Source organism: Coloeus monedula (genome assembly GCF_965178545.1).
Source record: "Coloeus monedula genome assembly, chromosome: 9".
Classification (NCBI taxonomy): Eukaryota; Metazoa; Chordata; class Aves; order Passeriformes; family Corvidae; genus Coloeus; species Coloeus monedula.
In genome coordinates this window covers 14,140,830-14,166,184 of record NC_138789.1, presented here as the reverse complement: position 1 = coordinate 14,166,184, position 25,355 = coordinate 14,140,830, and the positions used below count along the sequence as shown (strand labels likewise).

Below are 25,355 nucleotides of genomic sequence, written 5' to 3'. Positions count from 1 at the left end.
ACTGAAGTTAAAAAAGAAGTGACTATCTGTAATTGGACACAAAAAATGGGAGCTAGAATTTGTTAGGTAGACACAAAAGAAGGTGTTTGCTTTGCTGTACTTTTTATTTCTGAAGTTCAGTTAAGAATTTATCATATTTTTATAACAAGCAAAGGGCTTCCAAATAGCTGTTAATTTACTATTAATTTTGCTTTTTTTATTCAAATCTGTCACAGGAATTAGATCAGTACTACGTAGTAGCAGAGTGAGAAATAATGTTTATGGAAAGATATATGGGACAAGAGAACCTCAAAGAATGCATGGGAGCAATTCTATTTCAGTGGTAGAAACAGAAGTTTTGTAGTGCATACAGTTAACTCTTCACATTTGTTCAGGGATGTTGTAGCTTGTGCTACGTACCTGCCTTTTCACCTGAAGCTGGTCTGTGTTAACTGCTTGCTAAGCCTAGCTTTGTCTAGTAAGGCCCAGTTGCTCAGATTCAGTATTGGTCCTGCTGGATTTGGACTAGTTCTTACGTAATACAGCCAGCCTGTAGATACAGCAGCTGTTCTGTCAGATGTACCTATATAATGTTTCTGGGTAAGCTTGCTTCTAGGAAGAGCTATAAGAAGTCAGTTACATAGATTTTGGACCCATCTGGCTCCAGATGTTCTTGCAGTATTGGAGACAAGCTTAAAATCATTCTCTAAATCGTGAGTAAAGTGTAGTTATTAAAGTACTTCTGTGGGAGCTAATCACAATAGAAATATGAACTGACATGATTATTTTTCTGTTGCCTGGGAGGACAAAGTGTTTACTCATTAAAACTTAGCAATGTATTTAGTAGTTTGGAGGAATACCTGAGGATGTTCCATGTCTTTCAGCAGCAGACTACTCCACATACACAGCTTTGGGGCAAAAAAAAATAAAATCATAAATTGCCTGTAGTCATGTCTAGCAAAGAAGTAGTTTCAGGTAGACCATGTATTACTTGGATCTTAAATTCTGACATTTCTCACTTCAGGAGAAGTAAATGGATTCAGTATCCCTTTCAGCCTTTACTGTGAGCAACTTCAGTCTGGGAGAATTTCAGTGTTATGAAATATGTCCTAAGTGCATAGTGCAGTTTTGGAACCAAATTTTAAGATACTAGCCAGACAATGAAAGAGAGATGCTTCAGATGACATAACTCCTTCTTTCTGTTGATTGTAGAAGTTATATTATGAATATAAAAAAGAAGGCAAGATAAGTGTTGGAGGCAGTGGTTAAACTAAATACAAGGAAAGGCTCAGAAGTATCAAAAAGTTGTGCTCTTTGCCATGTAAAATGGACTTGCTGGCTGGTTTTTAAAAGAAAACAATCTGTGTGTGGAAGTAGCGCAGATAAATAAGGATGATGGTATCCTGAAGAAAGCTGTTAAATATGGGAGGAATAACTGGATTATATTCTGGAGCTTCTGTAATTATCTCAAGATACTAGTAAGAATGGAAAATGGGATTTCTGTCTAATTGAGGTATACAGTGTGCCAGCTTCATTTATGTTTTGTGGAGGGATATGTGAAACAAAAGGACATGTTTGTCCTTATGTTCTCTGGTGACTATTCATTGCTTTTGATGGACTGATGTGTTAAAGTTGAGGAATGCTTTGCCTGTCAAGTGTATGTGAACAACTGGGATGAATCATCTGGCCTTCCCTTGCCTGTCATCTTTTTCATGGGGTGCCATGGGAATGTGTAGGGAGTCAGTTTTGAATCCAAGGACTTGCATTAGCATTACTCTTCCAACACTGCTTTTATTGTGACTGGATAGTCATTGGATGTGGGCAGGGATTTACATGTGAGAAATCACCTTATGCAGAATAATTTTTTTAGTCATTGCTTTCTGAGATTTTTCATTTACAGTGTATATGCTAATCACCTGCAAAACATGTTTGTGATATATTCAATTATACTTGGAGAAATGGATTGTGACATATGACTCTTCTGTTTGGAAAATCAGCTTTATTTTATCATCATTAGTCATGTCAATACAAATTTGAAAGTTATATTAACTGTTGTCTGGCAGGTTGTTCTCTTAAACAGAAAAGTGAACGTGGTAGTTATATTTTTAAACCCATTCATAAAAGAGTAAGAGAAGTTAACTACTGTACTCTGGGTATTGTCTTTCAATTAAAGGAGGGCTTTTTAGCTTTGGGGACTGCATGTGGTCAAGGCAAGTAAAAAGTATAAGGACTGCTTCCTTATAATGTTTTATTAACAGTTTTATAATCTGAGTTATCTACAAATGAGGGATACATTTGAAACTGTTACCATTTATTTGTACTGTACACTTGATTTGATTTAAAACATTTTTGTTCATCTGATGTTCAGTCTTAATTCTATTTACATGTTGAGTCACCAGAAATTAACACCAGAAACCGATACAAAACATAAAACTTAAAATGGAGGTGGAAAAAATGACAAATACAACTTGAAAACTTGGTTTACATAGAGTAAATGTGGGGATTTGTGTGACTCAAAATATGCAGTGGGAACACGCTTCCTAGCTCAAATCTGTCAGAGCAGCAGTGTGCTTTAATTTCTGAAAGCATTAGAACGTGTCACAACCCAGTCATCTTGTAAGTACATATGAAATAAATCATACTTGATTTGGTCTGTAATGTCTTGTTTTGCTTACCTAGAATTCATGGAGGCAGGGAAATGTCACTGCACACAGTTCACCCCTTACATTACATTTTGCAAAATGCAAAAAAGAGTGAGCCTTAGCTCTCTGTCTGATGCTAATTTGTGAACTTGTGTTATATATAAGCAGTTTGTGTAAAGTATACTTGAATAGAAGAGAGCTGAGGAGCTGAGAAGAGAGCTGATAGTATTTACACAGTTCATCAGTTTTTAAAACATTTTAGTTCCTTGAAGATATTTATACATTTTATAGATTCCTTTATGCGTGGCTTCAAAAAATTGTCATATCATATAAAATGTTTGCTTTTTCTTTTTAAAAAAGTACATTACAGTTGCTCTGTTCTTATTACATCAGGTCCTTAGTTACTCTCTGGTTATATATTTTTGAGCATCAGCATCTAATAACTGTACTGTGAATTGCTCTCTTGTGCTCTCTTTACAATTACAATGCTTTAATCTTGATAACTGATTTGGCACTTGGTGTGATAGAGCCTTTTTCAGCCGTTGAATGTATGAAGTATATAATGTATCTTTCCTCTGGAGTAATTAAAAGAATCTTTGGAGGGGTATAAAACATGATACAAGGAATATATGTCACATAGGTGTAGGGAATAAGTTAGGTGAACTTTGGGTGCATATTGAGGCTGATGTCTCCTATTGTATTTCAGTGTCTGCCACTTCAGTCTAATAGATGATCTTTCTCCTGGAAGGGATGGGTAGCTGTGCAGTAAATGGGGCCTGAACAATTGAGTGACTCATTTTGTGTATGTGCATTGCATGTTTCACAATGGCTGAGGTGTTCTATCTAACAGGAGAAAAGAACCAGCCATTTCTTCTTGGATGCATTATTTGGTACACAGCATTTGGGACATTTTTGACCTTCCTGACAGTGTTTTGGACACTGGCCAAAAACCAAGTTTCAGCTGCCAAGTGTGGACAGCCCTAGTTATAGCTAGGAGGGAAAAACTCATTCCTATAAACACCGTTTTGTAATGTTTAAAGATGTGGAGATGGCCTTCTTCACCCCGAAGTCAGGGCTTCAGCCTTTGCAGTGCACTTGAGAGAATTGGTGGTGTGTATTTAGTTGGTTTTGTTTGGGGTGGGTAGAAGATGCTAAGAAACACTGTCCTAGTACTTTCTAAGTTTTGCAAACAGTAAAGTATCACTAAGTCCTCCTTTTTCCTGATTGCTGAAACTTAACATGCGGGAGTATAGTAGTATGGGGGAAGGGCAGTAGCTAAAATCTGATAGAGAGGAACTGATGGAGAAGGGGGAGAGAACACAAAGTAGCATTGTGTAAATACTCTTGAAGCACTTTGGTTTTTTAACTCAGATTCTGAGGAGTAGCCTTCTCTTCCAAAATTACAGAACTCTGAACCCTTTTTGCTAGTAATAACTGAGAATTTCTTCATGGTGGAAACAAGGAGATACTGTAGATATGCTGCGACTTTTTGTTTCAACTGTATACTGTATAATGAAAATGGGATTGAAAAGTTAGATTCTAGCAAGTTGTCAGATGATAAATTTTTCGACTTGTAAAATTTAGTCTAAACTTATTTCAGAAGCCTGTTGCTATTGGTTTTTTTCTCTCTGAAATTTTTTGCCTTCACTTGTAATTTTGGCTACTTAAAAAGAAGGGAGTGGTAGGATGAAAAATTGATTTATTCATACAGGCAAATGCCATGTTATGGTCTGTTTCACTTAAAATGTTAGAATTGGAGTTTTGAGCTACCCTTGCATAGGGTAATCATTAGTAGATTGCTAGTAGATGAGACAAAGATGCAGTGATATGAGAAAAATGGGTTGTTTGTGAATTGGATGTGTTTTAATCTTGTGTTTGCTATGATAATGTTTTTAGACAACCTTTGTATTCAATAATACTTAGTAGTGATAGCAGCAGTAAACAGGAAAAAAAATGTGTGTAACATTATAGCAGTCAAGTAAGACTGAAGTCTGACCATGTTCAAAAGTTTAGAACTGGCATCTGAATTTGTCTTTTCAGAAGTGGTATGGGGAACATGTCCATAGTGACAGAAAATAGCTTCTTACAATGAAAGCTGTCTGTTAACAGTAGAGATATCTGATAGCAATAACTTCTATAAATTGACTCTGTTTGAAATGGCTTTCATATTTATTCTCAGAACAGCTGATTCCAGTTCTTTTTTCCTTTGTGCCTTTGGGGTTTTTTGTAATGCTCTTTCTGCCACTTTAATATATGTGGAAAAACTAAGGAAAGCTGAAAATGGAAAGAAAGGAAGCGCATTGAAAATTAGTTTGTTCTCTGTAGTAAGTATGCAACAGTGTAAGGAAGCTCTGGTATACTTACTTGATATGTTTTGATATCTTGCAGTAACCAAAAATCACCTAGTTTTCATTTGTAGCAGAACACTTAAGTTTGCATCTTAATTGAGGAGTTGTACAAAGAGAAATGCAATCACCTGCACCACCTCTGAAAACATGCACTAATACCAGCATGAAAATACCTTTCCCATTTCCTAGAGCTTTGGGCCATGTTTTCACAAGCGAATCAAGCTGCATTCCTTTTTTCTGTCACTGTAATACTTGTGCAACAGATGTTTAGGTAGCCAATTCACAAACCTCTCTTGGGAACTTAACCAGGGTAAAGCTGAGCTGACACAACAGCAAGCTACATCTTTTTACTCAGGTTTGTACCAAAGCATTGTGATTGCACAAGTACTTGTAACTTTATACAGTTACGAAGGACAGAATATGAACAAGTTGCTGAGGTCAGGGAGAAGGTAGGATTCTTGCTTTTGGTGATAGTTGATTCAAATGAGGTTGTGGTTTCACAAGCTGTTAATGGGACTGTGATGTTTGATTTAGGGGTTTGGGTATTTTTTATAGCTGCAAGTACATGTAGCCATGTTTGGCTTTTCATAAAATCAGTTTTTCTGTGAATGTGTAACACGAGTATTGAGTTATAGACAAAATAGCATTACCACTTTCAATTTATTAGTGAAAAATAGGAGATAACGGAGTAGAAAATACCTTCCATGTAGATCACATTTTGAGGTGTAGAAATTGCTACTGAAGGTGCCATGGTTCTTGGGAAGGCAGAGGACACATCCAGGTGGTAGCTCTAGTGAGTTGTTCTCATCTACTCTAATTTACTACCAGTAATGTACAGCTGTTTGAGAGTAGTACTTTCTTTCCTGGTAAAAGTGGAATCGAAAGTCTGAAATGGTGGAATAAGTTGTCTTGTTAGTTTACTTCTCTTGGGTGTTTGAAGCATTGACTTATATTAGAAGAGATTCTTGCCTGCAGTCTTTCATTACAATTGAAATTTGGAAGTTTCCAAATGAGGCTGTGTGACATGGTGTAAATTGAAATTTGATTCTTTACTCTTTGGCTTTTTGGTTTAATAGTCCATCTTGATCTTCTGGTGCTTTGAGAAATTTGCTTCTTTTCAACACTGTGTTTTGGGAACCTGGAGATTTTTCAGGGAAATTGGGTTTTGTTAATCTGGAAGACTTTTCAAATTCCCTTGATTGCTCTCTCTCAATTTCTACAAAATTTGTGTGTTTTTATTAATGTTTTATTAATTTTCTCCTAGCTCTTTTCTTACTGAAAAATTGAGAGTGTTAAAATGGCAAGTTAGTTGTTAGGCTATACAAACAATATATCCTTGGCTGAGGAGAATATGAAAATAATTGAGGTAGGGTAAAAAAGAATATATAGAGAGAGTAAGTATGTAAAGGTCATATTGTATACAGTTAATACTGAATGAAAAGCAAGTGATGTTACAAGTAAGTTATTAAGTACCCATGGAGTTCACCACCCTAACTGATAAGATTTCATGCCAATATAGTTAAATAGTGTATTCTTAAAAAAAATTCAAATAGGTGTACTCCTTGCATGTGAGGTTCTAATGAAGTGATAACATGCGTGTAGTTAAACTGTACGCTTTGTGAAATACTTACGAACGTGCATGGAGTTTCTGTTGTATATGTAGATTTAGCTTGTCCTGTCCTGAAATTAGGTTTCTTTTTCCACAGAAACCTTATAGGTCTTATGTGATCCTATACATATGAGAGGTGTAACAAATTCCTTAGGGTAGTTTGGCTTATGTGTTTTGACAGTTGTGCGTGTAATCAGAGCATAAGGCAGATCAAGTGTTTTTTCGTCACAAAAGATTATGTGAGGGTATATTTATGTAGCGTTTCATATAAAAATTTATCATGTTAAAAATAAAGCATCCTTTGAATTCTGATCCATCACATGTAAACTGAACAAAGTTTATAAAGGCTGTGTTTGGGAGTTTAAAGTGTCTTGTTCTGTTGTTTCAAACATCCAGTCCCCAAAGTTACTTCAGATATTGAAGCAGTGTGTTTACAATGTGTAACTGTTAGAGGGAAATGTTTTAATGTCTGGGTTGAAATTGTCATGTGCTTATTCCTCTCCCAAACCATCAGGTTTCTGGCTCTTTCTTTTAAATTGTTCCCAGATGTTGTTAGAAATAAAGTGTTTTACAATGCTGTTGGATTTCCTTAAATCATGAGATCTGTCTCTTGGCTTGTCATACCCCTTGGGAAATTCATGCCTGTAGGCTGAGAATGACTGTGGTAAATGTGCAGTGCAGCTAAAGTTCTCTTACTTATCTTTCATTTGGGGGGAAAGGAGGAGAGAAGGAAATGGGGAGGGCAGAAGCATCTTTGAGAGAGATTTGTAATACCAGCAAATATAAATACCACCAATGACAGTATTTGTAAGAAAGTGTATTTTTCAATGTCTTTGAATGTCTTCTTTATATTTTCTAGTGGGAATTTAAGAAATTATTTTAGATGATACAAAGTTCAGTTCTGTCACTTGTTTACTATTTCTAGGAATATAGTACTGCTTCTACACATGCTTCTAATAAGCTCTCTGTAATACACTGTTAGGTTAGGTATAGCCATAACTTCTGATCAGAGTCTCCATAGCCCTGAATTATTAGGAAAAAAGCTGATGTGTCTCTCATTTAAACAGTTGTCAGAAAGTATTTTGATGCGTAAAAGAGTAAATCTTTTTGGTAACTCTCAAGCCAAAGTTGTTACTCTCTGGTAGTACTTTAGATGTAATGAAATCTGGGGAATGTGTGAAGTATTTAAAGCCCGATCTGGAACGTGAGGAAAATAGTTGGCAAAGGCTTCTAAATAGTATATTTTTGATTAGCCTGGATGGATAGTATGACTGTAATGACTTCCTGAAATTACATAGCTGCATAATACAACCTGTGATAGCATGAAGCTTTATAGTAGTCTTTTATGTGGAGAAAAGAAATCTGAAATTCTGCTATGTAAATGCAACTTGTGTGGTGAGGGATTTTGAGTTGGCTGTAACTTAAAGCAAGGATTTAGGACATTATTTTGCTGAGCTAGGGGCTTCTTCTTTCTCTTTGTATAATTGACTTTGTAAATTGCAGGAGTGACAGTATATGAAATAACTATTCACTTAGGGGAATTAGCTAAAATATCAAAGTGCTGTCTTTAATTTACAGTATATAAAACAATTTTTGTATATGTAATTTTGAATTTTCACTTAGATATGCACTAAAAGTCTGAGTTGTCATATTTTTTGTCTTTTTTGAAAGTGGTCCTACATGTCAGTTTTACCTAAATCCACTGATTGAAGCCATGCATTAAACGTGATGTTTTCCCACCATGCATGGAAATGCTCTCTTGGGGTCATGGGGGGTGATAACATAGGCTTCAGTGAAAGGGCGGTATTGACTCTGTGACAAATTCTGGGTTCAGTCACTGCAAGATGTTAGCTTGGCAATTCCCTTGTTTATTTTGTGTACTTGTATTTTGCCAGATGCTGATTTCATAAAGAAATGGTCTAGATATCTGATCTGCGTAGTTGTCAGGTTTTGTGGAAGATGAATGTAGATTAAGTGTAATTAAGACACTGGTAGGAATAGAAATACGGCATTGAAAACCTCTGCTGTTGAGGACCTAGATGTTAGAAGATGACCTATTTATAGTATAATAGCAGTTTGTACTTTGTTCTTAATAATCTCCTAGCCTCATGCTAAAATGGGTATTCAATTAGTCTCTACTGTGTTGCTATTGCAGTAACTTCCCTTTGCAGTTTATGGTGAAATATAATCATTATGGTGTTTTTTTATTTGTTTATTATTTTAACTTAGATGTGAATGTTTTTGCCATCTCTGTATTTGTGATCTTCAATATTGTTATGCCATCTCAAACTTGCTTTGATTCTTTAGAACACAGCAATTTGCACAGACAGGGAAAAAGAGTTAAGTGAACATTGCTCTGGGATCTTCCTTTCTTGAGTCTGATTCTCTGTGAAACTCAAAGATCTGAGTTTGGTTTCCTTAGCTCTGAAACAATCAATACAATTACCTAATTTAGTTCAAAGGTTTGTTTTGTACCATTCAACTAGCAGAACTTCTGTGCTTGAGACTAATTAAATATTCAAGATGCTTGGAAAATTGGTTATGATTTTGAAATTCATGTATGACATAGCAGAGTGATGGAAAGCTTTGCTCTTGGAGAAAGATGTCAGTCCTTTTTGGCTTAGCACTCTCTAAAAGAAGATGCACATAAAACCAAAACCAAGCACCCTAAACCACAAATCGAATAAAGCTTTATCTCTGCTGAATAAATGTAAGTAAAATAAGTATTTATGTCTATGTAATTCAGGAGGGATTGTGTCACACGGTAGTGCCAGTCTTAACAGCACACACTGGCTTACTTGAGGTGCTTATATGAAATTGCTTTACTAGACAATCAAGATCTTCAGATAGCCCTTTTGAAGTAAATCACAATAACCAGGCAGGTACTGGTTTTGATTTTGTAATTTAACCATTCTGTGTCCAAGTCCATCATGGTTTTTGCTGCATAGCTGGTTTTAAAGTTACGTACTGAAATGAAGTACAGAAGGGTCCAGGCTGCTTAAGAACCAATTAGGAAAAATAACAATGTGTATCCAATAGGATCATTACTCACACGATAAGAGGTATCTTTATCTTTGACCAAAAGCTTGGGAAATGTGTATGGGAGTGAGTTAGGAGAAGTTTGCTATACATTTCTGATTTCATGGGGTAATTGGAAGAATATTCCATGTATGAACGTGTACATCTGTGAATCAGACTTTTGAACACTAATTTATGCAGATAAGACAAGTGTAGAATTTATGCTACAGGCCAGTGTAAGAAATTCATGTTTAGTTTTCCTTCTGAAGCAACAATGTTAAAACTTTCAAGTGCAGTGACAAAATCTTGTTATTGACTATGAAGGTGTTAATGAAATGTAAAATGATATGTTTGAAAATGAAGAGAGAACTGTTCATGAAACACAAATACAGGAACTGAATATCCACTCTTTTGAGTAATTTGTGCTTCTTTTGGATTTTTCTGCTGTGGATTAAGAAATTAACAGCTTTTTTGAAAGCCTGATTTACTAGGAACCAGAAGTTTATGTAATCATTCTTGCAGTCTTTCATTCAGCAGTTGCTGTTGTAAGTAACTTTCTGAAGCTGAAGGCAACTCAAATTTGAGGTATTTCAGAATTGTAAAGTTTCTGCAGGTTTTGGGAAGAGCATTCATTTGGTACCGGGGTTTCTTCAGCTGTTTATGTAGTAACTACTGTACCATTGCAAATTGATGCTTGTCATACTAAGGGGGAAAAAAAGGCTGCTGAATGATCCTAATCAGCCAGACTATGAACAGATTCAGTGTCTGCTGCTACTTCTGCCTGTTCAGCTGAGCTGGCCAGGCTGCAGACAGGGGCTCCCAGGCAAAGCTAGACGGGTAGCTGCAAGCTGGAGAAACTGCGCTTGCCACTGAGTAACATAATGCTGCTAGTAATCTGCAACTTTGCAGTGTTCTTCCCTTGTGTATTATTGTTAGAAAAAATAGAACATGAAAGAGAAAGAATGTTTCTATTTCAACTTACACTGAGTACTTTTGTATTATAGTAGAAAGCAATGTAGTTAGAATAACAGAGAGTTTCTATAACTTGTCTATGTTGTTTTTCAGTTCTATTTAGCTAAATTTTTTCTTAGTTAAATCTGATTAGAAATGCATCCTTACACTGAAAAGGACAAGACATGGTCCTTCTCATGGTTCTACCTAATCTTGGTATTAGGCATGAGGCAATTTTAAAGGAGCTCTGTTGCTGATTTGATAGGCACAGCTTTGTTTCTTGCTATGTACCCTTACAAGTTTAGAGCATTCAATAAACTGTAAAGAAATTCTTCAGAGCTGATGTTGAAAACCAAGTAAACTTCAATGGCTCTATGTGTGCATACACATATACAAACTTTAATGTACTATTCCCTGTGTGGACACAGATATAGTGCAGTATGAGAAAAAGGTAAAGGTTTGATTTTTGTAAGTCTTGCAACTGTGCTGTCTATAAGGGTAATAGTCTCAGATTAATTTGTTATGAACTATTGAGGTGCCCTGTAAAACATATTCATTAACTATTCTTGATTCTCTTGTAGTGTCCACAACAGAATTAAACCCATTTATTTTTATAAGGATGAGTAGTAACTGGTTTTTTTCATCATTACCATTTTAGCAGTGATCAGTGACCTGGATTAGTCTTAAGGGTGCTGCAGAAATACTTCTGAAGTGGGAAAGAACCTATAAGAAATTAAATATAATATTCAAAAGATGTTTAAAATATTTTGTTTATTGAAAAATCACATAAAGATTTTGTAGGCTTTTTGAGAGATGAAATTTTGAGGGTGAGGGGGGTTGGGGCATAAAAGAAAAAAAGAAAGAACAAGATAAAAGAAGCGTCTCTTCAGCTGCGTCAAATGCCCGTCCTACAAACAATTTGTGGAAAGGGTCATCTTGTATATTTTCAATATAAACCCTCCTCTGATTTTTGCAGCCCACTTTTAAGTCATTCATTAATTGATATTTGTCATGGTTTAAGAATTACAATGAAGATGTAATTCCCTGCCCTAAATTGTGTTTTGCAGAAGAAATGGATGTCCCCAAAACTAAAACTGATTATTTCCTGTGAACATTAAATCTTTTTTTTTTTTAAATAGGGGTGTTAAGATTGAGCTAAACTCCATATTTCTACTTGCATAGATTTCCCTTGTAGTTTCAGCTAGATATAATAGTTTTATATATGTCTATTAAAATATTAAAACTTAATTTAAATGTTACTGAAGTAGAATAAATATATTTAATTATATTTTAATTTGAAATGCTGGACAAAATTATTGTTCAGCAGTTCTCACTGTACCCAGAGATGGCTTCATTTCAGTGGTGGGTTAAACAACTGTGCTTAAGCTGCTCTCATTTCAGATTGCCATGTAAATATACCGCTTTACTTAGATTTCAAGTTGTTGCACTTATCTGAAAAGAGGAAGTATCATCTTTAAAAAATCACAAAATAGAGGAAAAAAAATCTCTTACTGTCTCTTTCTTTTTAGAGAGGATCTGACGAACTTCTTTCAGGCAGTGTACTCAGTAGCCCGAACTCTAACATGAGCAGCATGGTAGTTACTGGTAAGTGATGCCCTTTCAAAGGAGAAATCTATAATTTATACTTGGACTCATTTCCTGTTTACAAGGGGAGAACACCGAAACAAGAATCCGTTGTGCTATAGAGGGATAAACTGCTGGCTTGTATTAGAATATAGTGACTTTGTATTTCCTACAAACCTTGAGTGTCTGAGAAGAATAATCGCATTAAAAAATAGGCAACTTTCAGATGTCTGCGCACTAAATTGTTGGTGGGTGATGGGATGAAAATGTACAGTTGTCTTGTACAGCTGCCTTTAAAGTAAGGGATCTCAACTGCCAAGCGAAGGTAAACAGCTTAACTCCTGTGTGACATCAACTTTTTTACACATGGACATCTGCAAGCCTGGGCATTATAGGAAAGAACACTGTGCCAGTTTCATAATGTAGTGTGGATTCAGGAAGGCAGAGTTCTGGTTCACTGCTAAAGCAGGAAGCTTCACTTTTCTTCCTTCAGTTTGAGGTTGCAGTGGTAGAATCTCAGAATATCAGTGCAAAGTGAGCGTGGCTGTGCTGGAATCAGTTTTCTAGTGATGCTAGATAGAAAGAAAAGTTTTTCGTGAATTGGCACACACTAAAACACCATCTATTGCAGTTGATGCTTCTGTATGTTGAATGTGCATTGAGCTCCCTTGGAAGGCTCATTTCAGAAGTCTTCCTTTTTCTCTTTTTTCTGTTTCTCTACCATACCATTTATTTTTTGTGGGGCTTTTTTTCTTTTTTTTGCTTTTGCCTTAGAGATGTGGAGGAGTTGGTTCATGGCATTAGAGGGTTTCTGGACTTTCCAGCCAGTTGCCTGGTTCACTGTTTTACTGTGCCTGATTTTCTGTATTTTTGGGCTGAGCAGTATAATCACTGTTATTAGTAGCAGACTCTTTCCATTTTAATTTATTAGTAAGAGATTGGGATTCAGGGTGCAATTTCATGTTAGAATTAGGGTGCTGTGGTGACAGCTCTTGCCAGAATGGGTAGCTCTGTGCTTTCTCATGCTACATCTTTGGCACAAGCAGAAAAACCCCCAAATCCACATGTTCCTGCTACACTCTCTTCTGTTGGAGTGCTCATACACTTGCAGAATAAGTTAATGCAGCACTAAACTACTCTAACAAGAAAAAAGTAGTTTTTCCTTGCAGCAGCTTACTGATCAGTCATGTGATTGCACAGTTTTAGACAGTGCAGTGTTGAGTGGAGGAGTGTGGCAGCAGAAGAAAACCACTTCCACTGGCAGTTCTGTAACCAAAGGTGAAGAGGTGGTCGTACTTTGGAGTACGTCAGAAATGCAGTGTAGTGCATTCACAGCCATTTTGGAACCCCAGAATGTTCGTCTGTCCTCCCTGTTTTTCTTATTTCCTTCTGGTTCTGAAAGAGGTCCCTCTTGTTTTCAATTTCTTCATGTCCTCTTCAATCCTGGATATTAATTAGTGTTTCATCAGTTTGCTTTAATTAAATGAGAAACTGGTATGAAAAGGAGCTCAGGTTGTGTGCATGAGGGTTTGGCTGTGGGCAGTGGGCATTAAGACAAGACAAAGTCCTAAATGTTACCAAATTTTCCATATATTTTTAGATAAACGTTTAGTTCCAGGAAATTAAATGCAAGTTAATTTAGCAAAGGAAAAAAAGAGATTAAAAAAAAAATGAAGTAAGAATTAAAATTATGAGTTTTCAGAAAAAGAAATACAGAAGCTTGTCTAAGCAGACTTTACATAGAAATTCTTCCTCAAAAGTTCTGAAAATGGCAAAGCGTGTTTTGATCCCATTAGGTTGATGTATGGGATGGGAGTTTGATGTATTTTACAAATAGAGAAGATGCTTCACATCTTGTTTTTATTTCTACCCTCTTTAAGCCGTTAAGGGTTTGGGTTTTTTTACTCTTGGAAGTTTCTTTTTTGGTGTGGGTGGGGGTTTTTTATTTGGGTTTTTTTGGCATCCAGAACCATAAATGACTATTCAAGAAACTATGTCATTAGCAGCAGTAGTCAGAGTATTGGTTTGTCCCCTGTAATATCAGATGCCTGTTATAAAAAGTTTCATATAAATTATGTAATATGTAAAGAAGGTTGGTGGAAAAATAATCCCAAACAAACAAAAACCCACAATCTGAATGCAGTGCTATAGTTTAAGTTTGTTTGGGTATTTTATTTTTCAAACAGTTTCTTGGTATTGTATTCAAATTTCGTTCTGCCTGCCTTATTTAAGCAGCACAAAAAACCCCTGTAGAGTTGGATAAATCCACTGTTCAGTATTGCTTCTGAATATATCCTCCCAAAGCTGTCTTGTTTACTGGGGACCAGGAAGTACTTTTTCCAGACTTGCAGAGTTTACCAGTTCAGACTGTAAACTCAGAAGTAGTTAGATTGAAATGGAAACCTGTGTGTTAATTTTTCTCTAACCATCTCCTGAAGCCAAATGAGTTCAAGTATTCTTTCTGTCTAAATTGATGTCCTCCTTTTTGTTTCAGTTCTGCTATTACTTTTCCTCTTCAGAAGAATTTAAAACATTTTTAAATTAAGCAATTTTTTTTCTGTAGCCAAGGTATAGTAGCAATGAATCTTTCTCAAATTTTCTAGGGCTTCAAGGAACCTGTGATCATTTGTTAAGTCCCTTGTAAATGAGACAAGTTGTAAATACCTGCCTATGTAAAACTAACACTTGGTCTTGCCCTTTAATTCTTAAGAATTGGGAAGTGTCATGATATTATGAGACTTGGCCATTGTTTTCTGGAGAATATAGAAACCTATTCTGGTTTTGACTGTGATATTTCCACTATCTGATCCCGTGATATTTTTCTAAGTAGATAGCTACGAGAACAGAAGAAAGAGATGGTTTGTCTTTGTAATCCTCTGAAAGTGTACACAGTCAAAAAACCAGTTGTCAATAGCAGTGCCTTAACAGGCCTAAACTTGGAGCAAAACTGTGTCAATTGCAGCCTCATTTCTTTCTCTTCTATCGAAATATTAACCTAAACCAAAATGCTTAAGTTGTCCAAAAAACTACCTTTTCTTGGAAGGGAGTGGGTTTGGTGGAACTGAGGGCTGTGTCATTATTAAGGGTGAGGCTGAAGATGATTTTTTTTAAATGAACACCTTACCTTTTTATCATGGGAACAGTTCCATTGGTGGTTTTTTTTTTTTTTTTTTTGTATTCAGCTGCCATTCAGTGAGAATACTGTAGTACTTTAATGCTTTTATGAATACTCTTGCTCTAATCTCTCCCAGTGAAAGGCATGAAAGAGAAATGGTTTCCCTGCCCTATAGGGAGTCTTACAGATAAATCCTTTCCTACTTTTTTGTGAAAGAAACTTGTGTAATTGGTGAACAAATGTTTGATTAGCATTCTTACCGATTAATTTGAACCACTGGTAATTCGCTGAAAAAGGCTAGCATGTTGGACATGGCTCAAAATATAAGGCCTGATCCTTGGACATTTTCTAAACAGTTTTGTCATCTGTATCCATCCTCCAGACTTTGTAGATGAGAGGAAGTTGACATTCACTACAAGTGAAGTTATTGTTTTAGGTACTTTCAGTGTCTTTTGTAAAAGAGCAGTCTTAACAGGAATTTAGACTTGGATGAAGATGACTTTTACCTCTTAATTCTGAACCCTGTTTTGGACAAATTTGATTGCTGTCATTGTGGAGAAATTTCATTCCAGTTAAGCATTTATATTTAAATATACAAGATTTTTTTTTTTTTCTTGAACTTGGTTGGACAGTATGGCAGAACATTATTGTGTAAACATTAAGGGAAGGATCCCATCTACTAGATTAGAATTTGTAGCAAGGGAGGACAGCTTGTAAAGTACAAGATCAGCAAATATCTAAGCTTTTCTAAGAAGTTCTTTTTTTATGTTAGATGTATAAGTTTCTGATGTTTTTAACACCAGCTGACATGAATATCTTAAAGTTGTATTGTCAGAACCACAGGCCTTTTACTACTGCTTGAACTACTACTAGTTTTCCTTTAGCTTTTCTGAAATTATTGTCAAAGTCTGTTCTTATTTTCTGCCTAATGTTGCTTGATTCTGATTTCTTTGGAGAGCATAGTCTTCTCATAAAGATCTGTGAGTTAATTTTTTTTTTTATGTTGGTGCAGAATGACTAGAAAGGCTCTTTAGGTAAGGTAAAATATGATTTGGTAACAGGATTCTGAGAAACCAGAGCTGAAACCAGGATCTTTAAATAAATATTCCTGACTCTGGATGTTTTTGAAGACATTAGTAAGGCACATTGCAAATGATTGTACATAAATATCTTTTTTTACCTTTCAGTGATGTATGTTCAGTAAATACATAGCTGCAGATTTTAAATGCAAGAAAAATCTTTATCTTTAAAAACTGGAAAAAGTATTTCCTCTGTAGGGGGTTACTTTTATGCTGAACTTCTTCTGAGGCTTTTGCTGTTCAGATGGAGGACTGCTTAATGGAAGTTGTAGGAGGAGTTATCTGTATGAAGATGCACATGCCGTGAACTCCACTGCTGAAATCCACGCACAGAAAAAAGTAACATTTTTAAAGGGATGTAGATAAAAAGTGAAAGATGTTGATGCAAGTTTTATGAAAATTGGCTTGTCAAAGACAAGGGATCGAAGCAGAAGAATGGGCAGACTTTCTTGTTACAGCTGCCATCAATTTCATTGTTCTTATTTGTGTGTTTAAAGTAGATCAGTAGAAACATTCCAAAATTATTTTGCAGCTGAGCTCACCAAACTCCTGGAGCTTTGAATGTTACTGTTGATCGTGTTTTTACTTAACTGGCAGGGAATGTTAGGAGTGGCTTTGGTAGGTAATTCACTGTATTAACAGAATACTTAGCACTGAGGCATACAAGCTAATTATATTTCAAGTGCTGTGTTTAGCTTGGGCAATAAACATAGTTGTGCCATAGATGTGCCATTTTTGATAGCGCGTTAAGTAAAATTGGTTGTTAGTTAAAATTAATGATGCCTAAACATAAATAATTTACTTCTGAAGTTTGCAAATTGATTACAATTAATAATAATTGGGAAGATTTTAAGAAGTACATTACACGTGATTGGAAAGTATAGTAATTTAATAATACAGTATACTGTACATATTTCTACAAATATGCAGACTTAGAAACTTAGGAAAATAAAAAATATTAGGATGGGAGAAACAAAATGTGGCTATTACTATTAATTTGGGTAATTTGTCTGCATTACTATTCTGTGGTAACTCATTGTTCTACTTCAGCTGGATTTCACTCTAGCTGTGTATTTTTACATATTTTTAAGGACTAAATTGAAGCGCATTAGTTTTAGATTGCAACATCGAACAGCCACTATACCATACTGTAAATGTGTTATCATAGTTGCTTGGAAAGCTCAGTGCTCAGTGCATTTTGAAACAGGTGCAGCCTATGTGCAGATGTGCCAGTTAAAAGCTGTGTTAGTTTTCTTTGTTTCACTGTGTTTACTTCTTTAAGGTCAAATTCCAGTTAAGCAACAGCGTTTGTATTGTAAGATAGTTTTAATATTGGTTGGTCAAGATTTTCATATGCATATGGCCCATATCTGTGATAAATGACAAAAAAACCCCAACAAAAGCGTAACTAACACTGACCATGTAGCCTCTAACTTTAAGGCTAACAAATGTAGGCTTCAGACAACTTCGTATTCTGTGTGTTTTTATCACATTTTTTAGTATAGTATCTTGTTTTCTTGTTCTTTCAAACATTTTGGATTCCAGACTTCAAGTTGAACGTCTGAAGTTTTACATACTAAAACAAAGGTCCTGTTTATTTTCTTTAGGGAACTTGGGAAAGGTCACTGAAGCAGACAACAGCTCTCTTCCTACATTTTATCAGTTACATCAGGGTTAGGTAAATATAGGAAAACTTTCTTTAAGGAAAGAACCTTCCAGAAATGAAACCACAGCGGTCTCTATAATATCTCCCCCACCCAATTTATAATTGTTTGCAGTTTGTGTAGCTGGTTGTTTGAGGCAGGTGATTGTGTTCAGTAGCCAGGGCAACATTTTAATGTTTTTGTCTGGTCATAATCTACAACTGTAAACTAGGTATCTTCAATTGCACTGCCTTTCTCTTAGTCACTTATTTCCTGTCTGGATATGTGTCCTATGTTCTACTAGCTGGTAACATTGAATTATATATATTAAGCCAAGGTAAAACAAGAAGTGCTTTCTACATAGCAACGACAATGAATACTACTGCTGTTGAGCTTCTTTTCCTTTTTTTTTTTTTAGTTATGTTGTGTACTGACAGTTGTGAAACAGAGTGATTTCTGCAGAAAGGATGTTTCTTTATATATTATTTCACTGCTGCAGATATGCAGGGATTTATAACAAGTGTCTTGTGGTCATTTTTACATTTTTTTCCCTTCTTTTCAGGAACTAATGGGTGAAAGCAACTTTTTATTGTATCCAAAATTTTTTGCCTATAGCCACATAGTTACATTTCTATATTAGCAGATTGTGTAGTTATGAAAAAAGTATTGTACAGGAAAATCATGCATCTAAAATAAAGGTCTCAGAACTCTTGGGTCATATTTATGTATTTCTCCAAAAAAAAAAGTGCAGAGAAAAGCTCCTCTAGGATGGAATTTTTATTAAAATACGTTTTTAAAACCAGTTATTATCAGAAGTAAGCTATTCATTGTTTGCCAGAAGTTATGCTGAACTTGAAGAACAGTTTTTCTGCAAAAACTTCTTGGTTGCATTGAATATTCATAGCTTGAATGATTGAATGACTTGGACTTACAATATACCTTGTGTATATTGCAGTTCATTTTGTTGCTTTTTTATATAGGTTCCTGTTTCTCTGTTTAATAAAATAGGAGTTTCTAACTCATAATGCCAGGACCCAGGTTGCTCACATTATGGCCATTTAAAGGCTTTGTCAGCCTGTAAGCATTCAATTTCAACAAGTTGATTTATGCTGAATTGAAGGAACTCTGCAACAGGGATGTGGCTTATGTATCAATTATATTTAAATTGTAGTATCCTATTTAGATGTGAGAATAATGCTTTGAATAGCATTAGTAAAGATGAGATCTTGTTTTGAAATAGTTGCCTGATGTCACATGGAAACTGAATTTTTCATGTCCTTGGTGGAAAGATGCAGAGGACGTAGATCAGTGCTATGGTTGTTACAGAACATGGGATTTTATGGTAGTCTGAATTGAATATAACCATTCCTGTTACTGAACTTGACAGCGCAGGGTTAATGGTTGGACTTGATGATCTTAAAGGTCTTCTTCAACCTAAGTGTTTCTGTGATTCAGGGCTAGGTTTCTAATTTTTTTGATTTTCTATTTTTTTTAAACTACATATTTGTGGCTATAACTTGATTTGTAAATGAACTAATACACTCTGTTTTAGTCATTCTCCCAGTGGTTTTTAAAACTTTTCCCCCAAGGTAAAAATATTGTAGCCTGCTGCTTTCAGTGCATATTTGTATTTGTTAAAGCATTAGCAGCAAGACATTTGAATTGCATCAGAATCTTCAAGTCTAGTGAAAGTCAAACTACCTCATGAAATAGCTACTTGCCAATAAGCCTCCAGTTAAACAGAAGTTTCTCAGCAGTAGTTATTAGTCAGCTTGTGATGTCTCCTCCTCTAACATCTCTTGGCCTGCCCCCCACCCCCTTCCCCCAGTTTTCAGCAGTTTTGTTTGAAGTGCCATATAAGGAAGGATCTTTCAGCTTGTTGCTGCTTAGGCATAGACTCTATTTCTACCAAAAGACCATGTTACTCTTCTAGTACCTTGCTCCCCTTGACTTAGCTTTTAACCTTTATGGACACTGATTCTGCTAATAAAATTTGTTAGAGAATGAATGTTGTTTTAACAGTAGTTAAATTCACCTTTCAATGGCTTTAAACAAGTTGTGTTCCCATGTTGTATATTTGGTTTTCTATTCCCAAGTGCAATTTAGTGATGTGTCTTCAGCTGAGAAGTACCATTTAAAATGACAAATAAGAGACTACAGTTAGAGAGGTTTCATGCAGTGCCAGAATCTCTCAATAACTCTCCTAAAAGCTAAATTTAATTTGTTCCACAAATGTCATGAAAAGTTTACTTGTGTATGTGCATGCATATTTAGTGTATGATACACTACTTCATTACTGCTATTACTGAAACAGGAAATTAGTGTTAGGTGATGCTGAATGGATAATCAAAAGTAGAAAAAATACATGTTCTCTTTGCTTTCAACAGCTGATGTGTTAATTTCTTCTGTCTTCCAAAATCCATTTTAAAATGTTTTGGCTTAAATTTTACTTTGAGAAGGTGGGCTTCCTTTTTTAATGAATGGTACCAGTTCAGCTTTCATTTTACAAGAGATGCTTTTGCCAATAAGTAATAAACAGCTTTTGTCATGGTTACTTGCCCTACTGCTAAAAACTTTTTTGGGGCAATTCCATAGCATTGAGCATGCTTGTTGCCAGTCTCCCCATCCTGTCCCTCGTGCCCCGTTTTCTGATTGCCATACATTCTTTCGTGCCTAATTCTGTATTTTTTGCATATGTTACTTTAATATGTTTCTCTGCTTTTTTACATAAATGTTTTTGCACAGGCACTTGTCTACATAACTTTTTTTTACAGTAAGTAAAAATGTTTAAAGAATAGTGTGGTTGAGGTTTAAGACAGTGTGAAAAAATTGTGAGAGGCTTGTATACATGAGTTAAAGCTCTAACTTGCTATTTAGAAAAATATATATTTAGTAACAAAATGTTTCTTTTAAGCTTGTTCTTTAAACTTACTGCAGCAAAAGTTGAAAAACTTTGTAAATTGCTAGTATTAAGTAGCAATGCTGTTAGATAAAAAATCAATTGGGTAATACAGTAATTACTAAATTATTGTGTTAAATAATTATTAAAGGAACATTTCATATTCATAGATGTGAGTGATTATATACTCGCCAGTGATACTTTTACTGGAAGTGCTGGGGTTACCTAAAGCCTAATTTAAATAAGAGCTTTAGTTTAACAAAAAGTAAACCCTTGGACATTATGCTGTGGAAAAGTTAATATGTCAAAATTATCAGTTGAAAACCATACAAAAAACAAAACAGCTCTGTCAGTACTGATCTGAGCAGTCATGGTGAATATTTTTCTGGTGATGGAAAAAAGACAAGTGGTTTCTTAATTTCAGAAAATCCTTCAGTTTAAAAATTTTTTTGAATTCTTGTTTCTCTTTGCTAATATTTCATATTTTTTGAAACTTGTAATGAATTGAAATTATTCAGAAAGCTGAAGTATGAGGGGCATTGGACATGTAGTTTCAGTATCACCGTAATTCTTTTATCCTTTGCAAGTTTGTTTTTAATGTTTTGTTTGGAATGCATTGTCCAGCCTATCACACTTCGCTGTGCTTCTTCTGTTTGGTTTTATTTATTTATTTATTTTTGTGGAAATTTAAATTGAGAACAAGGGAAGACTATTGTGTGGTGAGCTTCAGGTGAAAAGTAAAAATACTTTTTCACGACCTTTGACTTTCTGTCTCGTTGAGATAAAGTGTTATAATGTATAGTTTTGAACAGGTGAAATCTGGCTACCTGGAAGCTCAATCTCACCATGTTTGCCAAAACGGTACAGGTTAGAGTCCTGTGAGACTTCAGATCCTAGTTTAGTGTGTATTTTTCAAATTTTACTCTTGTGTTCCACCAAAATTTGTCTTTCTGTGCAGCAGACCTAAATAAAATACTTTCTATTGCATAGATTCTAGCATTGTCAGTTGGAGATACTGCTAGCTGAATTTTGACCAGTTTCGAATATTGTTAGGTTCTGTTATTTTGTGTGCTCTAGTAAGGTAGAAAATACTTTGTGTTCTTCAGTGCAAGAACTTCTAAAAGCTTAGTTGTGGAAATTTTTTTTGGAAGAGGGATGATGGTGGTGGTACAGGGTGTGGGTATGAAATTACTGCATGACGTGCCTCTAAGCACTGTTTTTAACTAATAGAGTACTTCAAATTTTATATTTAGATCTAAATATCTTGCATTTTTGGTAGAAAAAAGGAAGTCTTATCACTTGTTTTACTAATACCTAAATGCATGCTGATTTCCAGCACTGATTAATTCATTAATATCAATATTTTATGACACTGTTTTCTTTAGCTCTTGACTCTGATATTTACTTCACTGACATATTTTTAACCAAAGTAATTTTTTTCTGGCCTTCCTCCAACAGCAAGACTTCTTCCATTCAACTGGCTAGCTGCATATTAAGCAAAAGGAGCTCAAGTTGGAATTTTGCTGGAATTCTGTACAAGAATTCTGGAGAATGTTCTAGACAGTGTCTTTCTGGGGCTTTGTACATTGATGCTAATGGTTCCCTGATTCTCTTAGGGAAATTTATCTGGCTCTTCCCCCACCCCCTGTCTGTGTTGGCTGCATTGTGTTTATTGGTTGGTTTTTCCTTTTCTGTGAGTGAGCTCGTAGTTCGAAATTGACATTTTTCTACTTTGTCCTTAAATTGGCTTCATCAGCCTTTTGTGATGTCAGGCCTCTGGGTCATCCCGTTTCTCCACTCTGATCTTTCCCAGCATTAATGACTCTTCCTGTCTTGCTTTGTTACTTTTCTACTTTTTGTGTCCAGTTCCTTGGTGCAAGCAGTTCTTAAAAAAACGTAGGGATCTATTAACGGTTTACCACCATTTTATTGCTTTCAAAAAATTCCAGGTAATCACTAACTATTTTTTCTTTAATGTATGTTGGAGTTCTTATGTGAGCCCTTGTTAGACATAATTAATACTTTATTACATGTTATTGTATGAGATGCTTCGCTGAAAGTGAGAAGTAAAGAATTTCCTGTGGTCTTAGTCAGAGGACTAAGTTAGTCTTGAACAGTCCACCTTTCATGAAACTAACATTTGTCTCTGCAGAATTTGTTCTGAACTCTTGAATTTAGCTTAAACCAAATGAGGAGATGGCTCACTTAAACTTAATTTCTTGCTTATAAATAAAAACATTTTTTAATAAAGCATTATTAATATCAGTAAGCTTTTCAAATAGAGTCTGAATATGTCTTTCAGCCAATGGTAATGACAACAAGAAATTCAAAGGTGATGATAAAATGGATGGGGCTCCTTCTCGTGTCCTTCATATCAGGAAATTGCCGGGGGAAGTGACAGAAACAGAAGTTATTGCTTTAGGTTTACCTTTTGGTAAAGTAACCAACATCCTGATGCTGAAAGGGAAAAACCAGGTAATTTATTGCTTTCCATTTTTTAATATGCTTACTGTCTGATTTCAAAATACTTTATTAAAGTGCTATTGAAGTAAGTCATAAAGCAGTAAGTATTAAACAAGAGCTTTTGTTCCTTTATTTTTTTTAATGCATTTACACCATCTTTTAGTATATTTGGGGGGGAAGCAGGATGGCTGGCAACTACGTAAAGCAAAAAGTTAGCTGGAAGAGAAATATATATTCCTGCATCTTCACAGATGAATTTTTGGAGATGAAGTAGCTTAGAAAATAAAGTTGGTATGTCTAGAATGACATTTTCTGAAGACTGGTATTTGTTAAAGTGTGTTATAAAACCTTTTGGTTTTTTATGTGCTGCTAATATGAAGATTATCTGCTTTGTAAATACTCAGAATTACCTGTTTTAATTACAGGCGTTTTTGGAACTTGCTACAGAAGAAGCAGCTATCACTATGGTTAATTACTACTCTGCTGTGACGCCTCATCTTCGTAACCAACCCATTTATATCCAGTATTCCAATCATAAAGAACTAAAGACTGATAACACACTTAACCAGGTATATTTACTTTTCAGTAGTATTACAAATGCAGACAGTAGAAGATGAGGCATGGCATGTGTTCTTGGCTCATGTGCCATATGTTTGAATCATTCGGTTTTGTCCACATTCTAACACTACTGTAGTCTTACCTATGATCATTCCAGTTTGTGACACTGAAAGGGATTTGCTTTCTGCATGATCTTTCCATTATGATAAACTTTCTTAATGTTTCCTTAATGTCAAAAGGCAAAGATTCTGAAGTGTGTTTTTAATAGTTATTTAAAAGTTCTAAATAACTTAAAGTTCCTGTCTTAGTTTATAGACTGTAGGATGATGAAACTAACTTTCTTGTTCTGACACCTGAGATTCCAATGCCAGTTTGAATTTCCCTAGTGGTAATGGCTGACGCCAATGCCTTATGTTTCAGTGCTTTGAATGATCACTCTAGTAGCACCGGTAACCTCAGCTTGTGATCTGCTTTTTCTGGAGAATAATACCATAATGATCACTCTAGAGACAAATGTACTTAATAACAAAAAAACATTTTGCTCTTGCCTCTCCAGGACCCATTTCACAATAAATAGAGATACATACGTCTGTTCTTAGTAGAACAGAAGAATTAGCAAAAGTAACGTGGTGACCAAGTCATACAAACTATAGAGAGATAAGAGACTCAAACCTAGCACAAGTCTGGTTATTTTAAGATTAATTTCTTATGTTGCATTTTTGATTATACAAAAAACAGTGTAAGTGCCAAATTAGTTTTTATTAATTGTGTCCTCTATTAGGACATGTAAATAGTGAAGTTATAGCTGTTGCCTTTGAAAGCAATTTCAGGCTAATCTATTGAAAGACTTGGTTCAGGCCATGTATAGTGTTGATTTTCCTGTTGGTCTAAGTACTCTTGTTCCTTAGAATCTTTTGATTTTTTTTTTTTTTTTTAGTTGAGATTCCCCACCCTCCCAAGTGTCAGTTACAAAGAAAAATAAATACCTTCATTTACTTTTGAAAAATAGAGTAGGGGATGAATTTATTTATCTTACAGTGGATGGACATACTCCTTTAAGAAGTGTTGTCTTATGTTGTCTTGTGGTTTCTCTGCTGATACTGATTTGGTACTTCACATGTTCGCCTTTTCAGTGTATAGGATGTGCTGACTTTTCAGCAGCTTTTATGGCACCATGCATATTAATACCACATCTTAACCTGTATTCCAAGTCTTTCAGAACTTAATTCAAGTTTTATTTAGAACTAAATAAAACAAATAGGTACTTGGCAGTAAGCATTCTGTAACTACTATCTCTTGAAGCATTCTATAAAACAAAGATGGTCAGACATTCTTCTTCCTGTAAGAAAAAATAGATAGCACAGGTATTGCTTGTAGTCTGGCATTTTTTCGGATACTCAAAACTTAGCTTTCAAATCAGATTAAAAGTTTTTCTGATCAACCCAAATTCATTTGAAATTGTTTTTT

At 35.2% G+C, this 25,355-nt stretch overlaps 1 protein-coding gene across 5 annotated transcripts in view; it reads left to right on the top strand.

Moving 5' to 3' along the window:
- PTBP2 (polypyrimidine tract binding protein 2) overlaps positions 1-25,355 on the top strand; it is a 46,717-nt gene that overhangs the window by 2,073 nt on the left and 19,289 nt on the right. For 4 of the 5 annotated variants that reach the window (XM_082286743.1, XM_082286742.1, XM_082286741.1 and 1 more), the window contains exons 3-5: positions 12,077-12,152; positions 23,170-23,342; positions 23,756-23,899. In XM_082286743.1, coding sequence (XP_082142869.1) covers positions 12,077-12,152; positions 23,170-23,342; positions 23,756-23,899 — 393 coding nt within the window. Of the gene's footprint in view, positions 1-593; positions 693-12,076; positions 12,153-23,169; positions 23,343-23,755; positions 23,900-25,355 lie in introns of those variants that run through there. The other variant, XM_082286744.1, reaches the window with a different exon arrangement.